Genomic DNA, 12405 nt, shown 5'->3' on the forward strand with positions numbered 1-12405 from the left:
GCCTTAAAAAAAAAAAAAAAANAAAAAAAATGTAAAAATAATATTTTAAAAAAGTTTAATATTTACCGATATAATGAGTGTTTAATGTTATAATAATGGCCCTGTATGCGAGTTATCGCGCCCCATCCTAGATTAAACGAGTTCGCTTGATATCTTATTGAACATAAAAAATAATGAAGGATATAAATTATAACTAAACGCATTTCAAATTATTCTCTTGATTTTTTTCAGTAGACCTTTTTTGTTTATGGAAAATACACATGAGGTCTTATCATTTTTTATGGGCAGGTACCCAAATTGGTATGCAAATTCATATTCATATATAATATTATAATGTGTATGTAAAATGAATCTCATCTTACACAATATCGATGAATAACTCATAGAAACTCATGGGCCCTCACACGAACATATTCAGTGTGGTCTATTATCTTCTCGAAGAATAAATGATAAAAAAAATAATAATAGCAAATATATATCAAGATAACTATATTCACTCTGTTATTCTCTAAAAAATGCTATTTTCCATCAGAATCTCTAATATTGATAGGTACTTAATATATTTTAATACAATTTTCTAAGAAGAGATTTTTGGATACACTTCTCAAGTAACGGGTTTCAATATTTATCGACGTTATACTGGTTAAAACAGTATAAGAGTTACAAAATCTGTTATTCAAAATTCCAAAAAGAAACGGTGCCCCTAAAGAACACGTCACTCAACATACTATATGTATAGTGTATATGTCACCGGCAATATGAATAATTCAGGTATTTTGAAAAATGCCAAGGCATTATGTATACTGACGACCCATTTTAGGTAATGTAAATAAAACATATGATTTTCAATATTATTTTATATATAACCTAGGTATTTTATGAAATACCTAGGCGTTATGTAAAGTACCAATTTTTTTTAGGCAAAGTAAAAAAACAATTTATCATAATATGTTATAATATTATATTAAGATTCTTAAAATTATAATATATATTATTACTCATATTACAAAATCTAATTTTTATCTACTATTATATTTGTATACATAGGTATTGCTATATTATTATTGTTATATTAAATACTATTATTTATACATTTTACTTACCACTATCTACTTATTACTACATGTTGTAGAAAAATGGCATTTTGAAGTGCAAAAAACATTATTTTTAAGGCAAATGCATTTTTTATTTTGAAACTTGATCTTACAAACACATTTAAAAAATCATTGGCTAGTTCCTGCCGACTGTTCTTACGCCACTTTTGTGCCTGTTGGAACATTGTAAATTTGTAGTAGCTTTTTTGACATATTATAGTGAACTGACTTCTGGTGTATCACTGCTTCAGAAATTCAGAATTTTAATCTTCATTGCACCAAATCGTGCACACGCGGACACGGTGCATGCATTCACGATAAACTATAACTTATAAGTAAAGTCACCGGTAATAGGCGATACTCAATTCTATTTACTTTTATCATATTTCCTACTCCACCTTAGGCATTGTACATAATACTTAGGCAAAGCTTGTATTATGTATATTTCCGAGTGATTTTTGGCATTTTATACAATTCCTAGGCATTTTGTAAAATACCCGATTCTCCATATTGCTGGTAACATATACAATACATAACAAGAACAAATATTCGAAAAAATGCACGCAAAACAAGTTTTTTAAGTAGTACGAAGGTATAGAAAAATAACTATATTAAAAATGGGCGAGTGTGATTAAATTCAAACTGATACTTTATTTAAATCATACATTTTTTTTCCTACATTAAAGGTATAAACATAATGCAATCACAGCTACTTCGTATGTTGTGCTGTGTCAACCAAATCGCATTGTGATTGTACGTTACTTTTTTGGTATCATGTAATAACCAACCGTCTATATATAATATTATATATACCTGCAATAACTGACTATTGCTCAATTTTTAAACCATTATGGTTACCAGTGGTAACCTGCCCTTGCGAGACACGACACACGACGTAGCTGTTAATCCGGCTTTATGTATATTATTACAATATCATGATGTTCCGAATGGCTTCGACCACCAAGACGGTAAATAATTTGACAGTTTTTGCAGTGCATGCAGCCGGACCATCATGATGTGCACGGACATGTCGTCAAACAGGGCGAGGTATAACTACACGTGGATGGCGCATCTGCGCAGCCTGAACCTGACGCAGGAAGATCTGCAGTACCTGCTCAACATCACGTCGTTCGATCCGGTTGACGACGGCGGTGATGTCCCGTCAACCCATCACCACCCGTATGACACCGGTTGCTACAACTGTGGCGGCGCCGTGAAGAGCTACTCGCTGCTGTTCCGGGCGGCGCACGGCTACGTCAGCCTGTTCCTGTGCGTGTTCGGCGCGCTAGCCAACGCGCTCAACATCGCGGTGTTGACGCGCAAGGACCTGGCCGGTTCGCCGATCAACCGGATACTGTGCGGCCTGGCCCTGGCCGACCTGGCCCTGATGGTCGAGTACACGCCGTTCGCGTGCTACATGTACCTGACCACGGCCAAGAAGGAGGAGTTCTCGCACTTTGGCGCCGTGTACGTCCTGCTGCACACGTACGTGTCGCAAGTCCTGCACACCACGTCCATTGCGCTCACGCTCGTCCTGGCCATGTGGAGATACGTCGTCGTCAAGTGAGTAAATTCAGTGACGGATAATATTATTATCGATTCGGATCGATCGAATAGTATGTAAAAGTCACGTAATCTGTAATGTGTACTCTTATCGCAGACTGCAGACGTAATCAGAAATATTTGGCTTCCAGCTGCTTATGTTTCCCCCCCCCAACACATTTTTCGAATTTTCCCAATTTATTATACCAAGCGCGTCGCGGAGCGTACCTTAACGCTGACCATCCGTAACAATAAAGTGTATATGTTAACGTTATATCATTTCCGGCACATTGTGTTATCATTATAAATTAATCACAAGTACCAAGTACACAAATACAAATCTATTGTCCACCAACTACAACACAATAAATATTTACAGTCAGTGACGTGTGCCCATAAGGGGCCTAAGGGGGCTTCAGTCCCTTCCATTGGCCGTGTTATTATATATAAGCCTTATATAGTTAAAGTCAAAATTCAAACAATAATATTTCTGAAAACGGTTTTAAAAAATGTTTTCGCTTATTATCAATTATTTTGTAGAGGTTATTACAGCTACTGGATATAGTAATAACAACCTAGTATTATTGTATAAAGTAACGGATATAAAATTTGGATTTACTTTGTTGAGTTCCTTCCCCTCCCCCCCCCCCATTGGAAAATTCTGGGTACACCACTGTTTATTGTCAACTCACATTTTTCTCGTTATGTTTACTCGTTCACCTATAGGTTATAACTATAGGCGCTGAATATTTATGAATAATACAAAGCTACAATATTATAATGCACAACAATAATATACGTACGTACCTACGTCCAAGTTTCAATTTTATTGATAGTCAATCACAGTAATATTAGTAACTTATGAACTCACTTCGAAAATACTAGTATTCGTATGATGATAAAATAATACCTGTATAATATTCCTATATGACTTTTCAGAATCATACGCTATGTATGAACTAATATAATTTGTATATAAGTAGGTTGTTAGTTTGTTATTTCACCCGAAACAATCTACCAGGAACACCTTAAATGGTTATTACAAAATGTGCAAAATCAATGCCTTATTTAATATGCACACCTTGCAAGGGGTATCATCTCATGTCATAATAACAAATAATTCCTGGAATAACATAGATTTGCTTAAAGTGATTTTTTGTTTATTCTCATTTTATATAGTTTATTAAGCGGGGCATTACCCCAATAAGGCAATGTATAATATTCATCAGATACAAAAAATAGTATGTGCGAAAATATTAAACAGAGTATTAGATCATACTAGAATGATATACGTAAACATAACATAACTATATAATCGAATGCCAATCGAATATAATATAAATACTAATGGAGATAATTTTGTCAAAATACCTACTCATAAGATGAGTGATTAAATCTTTGTATTCTAGTGTATTCCAATCACGAAATGAATATAAAGCAAGTAATAAAAAAATATGTATTCAACCAAGATTGAACAATGATTTTGGCATAGTAAATATAAATCATACTAATTGAGAACGATACGTTACAAGTTATAATAATTTATAAATATAAATCAATTAATACAATTATTGCAATATAACTTGATGAATCGAGTATTTAATATTTAAATCAATGAAACAATACATTGTTCTTCATTTACTTTATGTTCCATCTCAATATACGAGTACTTATTTGATAAATAATATATTAAATAATTATGTTTTACTTTTATTAAATATTTTCGTGTATATGCAATAAAATAAATGGCATTACTAAAAAATATTTGCATTTCGATTGAGTAATCTTGTAGTCGTACTGTATTTTTAGAATATATATTTTCTTCTTTTTTGTTAATTCAATTTAATTTATTAAATTGAACTGAAAAATCAATCATGTATTTAACTAAAGTACATTAGGCTAATATTGAATTCTACTTCAAGTCAATTACATTTATTCAGCTGATTTATTTTGTTCGTTATCACACTAGAAACCAGCTACTGTGATGATTAAATATTCTGAAAAATAATACTACTTACTATTTTAAAGCAACATGAACATTTTATCCTGTTATACATTTTTTGAGTCTATTCATAAGGTAGAATCGGATTGAGACTAAAAGTAAGAAAATTCTACAGTCTACAGTAAAACAAATCGGCTAAATCGTAGGTAGAAGAGAATAGCAATATTCAGGTACCTACCAATATATTATACCTATAGATAAATTATATCATATTGCATATGAGTTCCATTAAAGTACTTTTTTTGTATAGATAATGATAGGCCACGATTTTTTTTTCAAACAAACTGTCCGCGACATCTATAGCCATTGGAAGTAACATTACATTTCAGATATAATTTATAAATGACATAAATACTTTTAACTAATGATAGGTAAGAACAAAATTACATTTTTAGCATAGGTTTTTTGGGTAATTGACAAAGTATCATTATATTATTTATAAGCCACTAGATTCGTATGAACCTTGTTGGATGTGTTTAGATACATTTGTCTGGATTTCATTAACAATATAACATTTCAGTTCCATGAATGACATTTAAGATCTGATTGATTGCTCGTGCTTGTGGAATCAGATTGGTTTTTTTTAGCTACATCAATTCACTGAAGATGTTCGAAAAAGTTACGTTAGTTATTATTTACATTATTATGTTTCCGCATAATTGTGACATAGGTAAATACTTTTGAAAGTTAAAAACAATTTTTATTGATTTATAATATTTGTTTTTTTGTTTATGAAAAAACACTCTCTGGGATGAACTTTAGGGCTTAAATAATATACCAATAGTATGTATATGATCTAAGACCTAGGATTTTCCATATGACCAGCAAATCAAATAGGTAAATATGTATAAACACCACATTGTTCCAAATATAATATATATACATAATATGATTCACGTATAACATCAAGGGAAATATTTTTCGCATCGAATTTCTGTGAATTTGTTTATCTTGCATGAAACTGTTTGACGCCAACGTTGGCAAGGTTTAAGGTAAAACCAATAAATTCGTGAAAACAAATATGCAGATGATGGATATACAGGCAATGCAGTTCAGCGATGTAAAAAAGTAGTTAAATATAGTTTCATACAATGTGTATATTATATTATTATCTTATACGGAAATATGAAATTAAATTACCATCGATAATATCGGAAAAATGTAATGTAATACCTGTTAACAAAAACATTTAAAGTTGAGCAATAAAATGCTTTTTTCTTCATTTTCGAAAATTGTAAAATACTCTATAAATGTATTTTTAACAAATCTAGAAAAACTTAATATATTTATTTTGTCAAATTTGATTTTATGCTCGAGGTGCATTGATTATCAACTGGTCAACTGACTGAAAGGCCAATAATTTAGTTCTGACAACTGCTGACAACATTAAACTGCAAACTATTCTGTTAAATATTGACAGCAAGACTGCAAGTACTCCATTTCAAATGACGATATTGGATGGGAAATACTCGTAGACACTGGTGTGTTTCAGTCTTTATTTCTTATAATAATTCTACGATTATTTATTACATATAAATAATACAAAGATGATATTACTCAATAACAGACATTTTTATTTTTTTTCCTTGGCTCATATTACAAGCAATTTTTACCACTATTCAGCGGTAAGCATTCAACCACTATCGAACTAAACACCAAATCTATACGAGAAACTGCTATAAATCTAACAAGAAAACACAACAATAAGAATTATTATTTGACGATTAAAACTGAGTTATTTACATAGTTACATAGAAAATTAAAATACAAAATACTTAACTGCATCGTTACTTTTATTATCTACACACAGATTTGTTTTATGAGTAAGATGTGTTTTTTATGTTTAGACACATTCGCTAATTGTTTGTTGCTGTTTAAGCACTTTTCATGTTTCAATTTCATGCTGCGTACAATCTTGATTACACACCTAAGTGCTGTAGCATTTTAATACATTACATTTACGACAAGTAGATAAAATTAGATAAGAAATAAAATTCTTTTTAAAATGCATTTATTTCGTTGTATTTTCCACTTCAATGTATCCAACCATCACGAAACCTGCAAAAAAAAAAAAAAAATAAATAATACCTTTGATGTAATAATGGAGAATACATAATAACAACATGTATAGATGTACATAAATGATTAAAATAATTATACAGTTCCTACGTTACTACCTAGCTGCTTAAGCTATACATAATCGTATACCAAATAACAATGGTAAAAAATCTACTAACAACAAAGTTACAGTATTTTGTAACTTTGTATAATTAGTATTTGATATAAAAATAGAAATAACGTTTATTTTTAGCTAATTTACATCGTTTTGCTCAAAAGATAGTTGAATGGGTATAAACTTTATAGTAACCCAACATTATAGCCATTTCGCTTAACACAATTCGTGGTCAGTGTTTATACTTTGTACGTACATATTATTAAGTTAATACATTATATGCAATAGTGTTAAATACATAATGTATATGTCACATCCATTTAGTGAAATCAATATTTTCATAAACTGTAAGCCCAGATACCTAGTGAAATTTTACAAAAATACATAATGTATACATCTATTTAACAAATTATTGAAAGTTGCTTAAGCTACACACCTTCTTGCATAGTTTTGTGAACAAAAATATAACAATAAATTATCTGTGATAAAAAAAAAATAAGTTGACATAATAAGTGTTTAATACTTACCTAATAATCTTTATGTTCGTATTTCGTAACATTCATAAGGTCGATACAACTGTACTCGTATAAATAGATAAATATAACATGTTTTATACAATTTTAAAGTATCTAATTGAAATAAAACGAAATATAATATGGTATAATATATTTTTATATTTTTGTTCATAAAACAATATAGGAAAATATAGTGTAAATAACTACAAATAATATATAAATAACTTACAATAATAATTTGTCTTATAATAATTTAGACATCCAGTTCACGAGAAGATTGATTTCACTAAACTTTTTAAAAATAGTTTAACTGATTTGTGGTGTAATTAAGGAAGTAAACAACAAACGATATAGTAAATCCTAAATACATTCAAACACATTTCAAAAACTTATTTATAAGTAGACATACCTACGCAATCTTCAATAAAGGGAACTTATCTAAAAAAAGATAGGTACCTATAAAACGAAAATCCATTAGGCACACTGCATTATATTTGTTATTTTATATTTATTAGTACTAAATATAAAGATCACATATATTTTTTTACAAATAATAAACTTTGGTATTTGTGTTTAAACTATAAATCGTAAGAAAACGATAAATGAAACCAATGATTTTCAACACATTTACTTTATTTTGCCATGAATTTGAGTATCAACGAAATATCGAAATATAAAAAAATACAAAGCGGATCCATGGGTCTCACAGTACCGATGATTTAAAAAGCCATACTTAGAAATGGGTCTTATATATTGATAATTTTTCATCGGATTCTAATATCTACTAAACTGAGTTGTCAAATTATTTTGGTGTTTGTAGCAACAAAATAAGTTATTTAGTTTTCTTATCATGAATTGTTTTCTATTTAACCACAATTTTCAGCACATTATCAACTACTTAATAATAATATTCAATCAACATTTTTATGTGTACCTACATAATTCATAAATTATAATAATAATATATACAATAAATATTATCACATACGTGTAGTGTCATAAGAAAATAAGAAATGTCATCAGGTTTGTTTATCTATTTTTGTATTTTCACCACAAAAGTCATTATAATTATAATTTTTGTACTTAAATTTAAATCTACAAAATATATCGTTTTGAATTGGTTTTATGAAGTCAATGAGCTTTTAGCTTTTAATGTGCTATTGATATAAATTTTTAAAAAAAAGTGTGATCTAATATTTGATCACATTTATGAAGATATTTATACTCGAGTTGGGTTCAAGGTAACAAAAATAATTATTTAGTGAATGACTCCGTGTGGCAATGAGATTCATTTTTATAACTCATTCTAAGTTAAAAGAAATATAATTGATAGTACCTAAGACGTATTTTAAGACACTCAATTTAATATGTATACAATTTTATTCAATTTAAAGAATTTATTTATAAAATCTTTTTAAGTCAACCAGCAAAAAAAGACAAAATAAAAAATACGTGTAAGACCAGTGATATCCCATTTGAATCTCGTGATATTCAAAGTGTTAAAACCATCATATTTTGTATCATATTATAATACTTGTATGGTACAGCAAGATATATCAATTGAGCAAATTCAAGGTGAAAACAGCGTTTACTGTTTACATAAATCAGGGTTGCTGAAAAAAATTAATTAAATGTGATATAGATAATTCAAGACCAGATTTAAATAAACATGAAAAATTACAAAAGGTTTAGTTGGTGCAATAATAAAAAGTTGATCAAAAATGTAATATCTAGTATAATATTTTATTTTGCATACTGTGTGTAATCCCCCAAAGCTTAGAGGATAACCCAAAACAATTAAAAATAGTAAAATTACTGTAGCTGCCAACAGTATATGACATGAGTGTTATAAACATAAATACGTATTATTATTATGTATTGTATTATATTGTTTAAATATTTTCGATCACTTACTTGTGTACTATCTAGGGCAATTACGATTTCAGTACTCATAATATCATTCTGTCTACTTCGTTTTCTTTTGTTTAAACTGTTTGAAGTAAACGTAGAACCCATATTTACTTATAATGAACTTTTTTTCCGCTTCACTATTGTCCAGGAAGAAGATAGTTGTCCAGTCGCCGTTTGTCTCCTCGTCCTTTACTTTTTTTCCTTTTAAATTATTAAACAAAATTCACGTTGCTCCTTACATATTTCTTGTTTTTTTCAGTGTTCTATATTTTTCAGCCATTACACCCTTTCTAAGATTGTGCTATCAGAAATAGCAAGTAGGTCTTCGAAAATATCTTTATAAAATTTTTCTCTTTTTATTTACGACTAACGGCTGTAATTTTAAAGGTTCTCCTTTATGGAATACGCACCAATTGAAATATTCTTTTTCTATTGTAATGTTTAGGTAAGATGTTAATATAATCTTTCTTGAGGTAATATGTGGTTGACGACTGTTTTATTCCTGTCTTATATTTCTTATAAAATAAATTTCTATGTAAAACATCTCCCTTTGAAGGATATTTACAGCCAGTAATTTTTGTATATACTATTGTCTTGCTGAATTTTCATTATGTTAACAATTTGGTGTATACATCTCTTAAAATGTAAATATAAATATAAAATATCCTACTAGAACTAAGACTATCTAAACAACAATATAGGTAAGTAGACACATTTTTAAGAATACTTACGAATTATTTTGTGGTTTTCAGATTGACAACAGTTTTATACATTAATACATTAATACAAAGTGAAATTATCCCAAATACTAAAAAAAATTCTAAAAATAGTAAATGATAGAATGAACTGGTATAATAAATAATAATGCTCTGATAGATAATGACAATCGATAATATGACTGCTACACTTGGCGTATTTATTACGAACGGATTATAAAATTATTCTATATAACCTGTTATAAAAATATAATATATATGACAATAGTATTACAAGTTACATTAATGATCTATCGTCAGTTAACTTTAATTGGTTTGTTATTGATTGTAATATGTAACCTTTATGAATATTTTCGAAAATCCAAAGTGTGTACCTATACAACGTAAAAGCATGTGTGACACCTGTTTTTATCATTAGATTAATTTCAAGTTTTTTTTTTGAAATGTAATATAATATAATTTCAAAGTAAGACAATAACAACTTTAAAAAAAAAATGACCCTTTGAACTTATCACCCATCCTAATATATATTTATTGACATTGTATCTACTGAATTCTCTGGAGAGGTTTGTTTTAAAAGAAATAATAGGATATTCGTAAGTTAACATAACCAATATAATATAATCTACATAAAACTCATGTAGCTTTTATGGTTAGCTTATATAAAGAGTTCCTAACATACGAGTAAGACAAATAACGTTAACGCAAAAACCCAATTGTCAAACCAATTTACTGTCATACTATTTTGTTCAAGAATATATCAGATGTAAAAAACATAAAAGTAAAAAATAAATATTGTAACATGAACATTTCAAATGCCTAAAATCAGCTTCAAAAGACCCAAAATAATTAGAAAATCATAAAGTTTTCTATTTATAGGTACATATATCATATTACTACGGATTTACATTTATCCATTTTTTTAATTACAAAAAAAAAATGATCAATTTTGTTAAAAAATTAGTGTTTTTAACTATATTATTTTAATGATAATGTTAAAAATGTCTAGGAATTTATTACTTCTGACACTCCTCCATCCGTCTAACACAAAGTACTAGATAGATTAAATTTGTAAACAGCCACACAAAAAATAAATAAATATTTATACCTACCATCAAAACCTATATATTCATCACTCCACGCAGAATCTAAAATTATACTCACTTTACAAACACATTAATTACCAAGGTATAAAAAACAAATCTTATGGTTCCAAACAACAAAACATTAATCAAATACAAACTCTTGACTTTAAGTTAACTTCAGCTGTTGTTATTAAATTAAATTTAGCAACTCTATTGCACTACTTTTGTATACACTCAGGCATTTGTTTTACCTGTAGATTATAATAATTAATAACATGTACTGTGTAATGTATAGTAATAATATCTGCTAAAACTTTTATGAATACACCGTCGAGCAACAAATTGTATAGCATTTACTACGATGATAATCGCATTGGTGAATTCAATATGCCATTATTCTATGGTCATTAGTGATTAGTGATGTAGTTAAGCGATCTCTTCAGTTTATCTTACACTATAGCTACCTGTTATATATTATATTATAAAATCAAGAGATAGATTATTTAAATTCAACGGTAGTGAAATAATATAATAACAACAATATCACACAGCTATAGTGAAAGGAATAATATCTTTGTGTTGTGTACAATGCAATATATAAACATCGAAGAAATAAACAATCGAATTGGATTCCCGATCGTAAAACGGTTACCAGGAAATAACATATTCGACTAAAATTCAAATACATAATTTATTTATTATGATATATTAATATATATAAATATATGTATATGGTGTAGGTGGTAATTGAAAGTCTCTATGTGAAAGTGCCTCCTCCTAGTGGATTTAAGAAATACTGCTAGTTTCCAGCCTGGACTAAGGCATTTCCCCCTGAATCAATATGAATTTTTTACACATAATAATAGGCTAGAAAATGGGTCCGAAATATACAATCATCATATTGGCATCTATCGACTATCATCATTCACGTTACGGATCTATTACTCAATTTAATTGGTTATCAATGTTATCATTGATAAACCAACAACCAAAATAATTTGAAAGTATTATTGAATTATACTTATATATTAATTTAACAATTCTTATATATTTTTTTTTTTGTAAATAAAAGACCCTCGGCTACATTGGAAATGGGATTTACAGAAGTTATGGTTATTAATTGTCTATACTTATATTTTGTTTTGAAGATTGGCTGCTGTGATGAATTGGATGATGTTGACAATGTGTTAAGGGTGATAATTTAGTATTTTGGCTAGTGATTCGGGCAGGTTTTGGCTTGTATGGATGGATATTGTGGTATTGTTCGGTGTTCAGTGAGAATGTGGCTGATGGTGACTTGGACACCGTAGGATGTGCACATTGGGGGTTCTTCCTTAGCCATTAGGAAACTGTGGGAGATTTGGGTG

At 28.9% G+C, this 12405-nt stretch overlaps 1 protein-coding gene across 1 annotated transcript; it reads left to right on the forward strand.

The window, feature by feature from the left end:
- The first annotated feature begins 2092 nt into the window (after positions 1-2092).
- Positions 2093-2661, forward strand: LOC111032508. Its single transcript, XM_022312885.1, has one exon. The coding sequence runs from the start codon at positions 2107-2109 to the stop codon at positions 2659-2661; it is 555 nt and encodes a 184-aa protein (XP_022168577.1). The 5' UTR covers positions 2093-2106.
- The last annotated feature ends 9744 nt before the right edge of the window (positions 2662-12405 follow it).

Source organism: Myzus persicae, unplaced genomic scaffold (assembly GCF_001856785.1).
Source record: "Myzus persicae strain clone G006 unplaced genomic scaffold, MPER_G0061.0, whole genome shotgun sequence".
Classification (NCBI taxonomy): domain Eukaryota; kingdom Metazoa; phylum Arthropoda; class Insecta; order Hemiptera; family Aphididae; genus Myzus; species Myzus persicae.

Coding starts and splice junctions, on each gene's coding strand:
- LOC111032508 (XM_022312885.1), top strand. CDS start 2,107: ATGATGTGCACGGACATGTCGTCAAACAGGGCGAGGTATAACTACACG.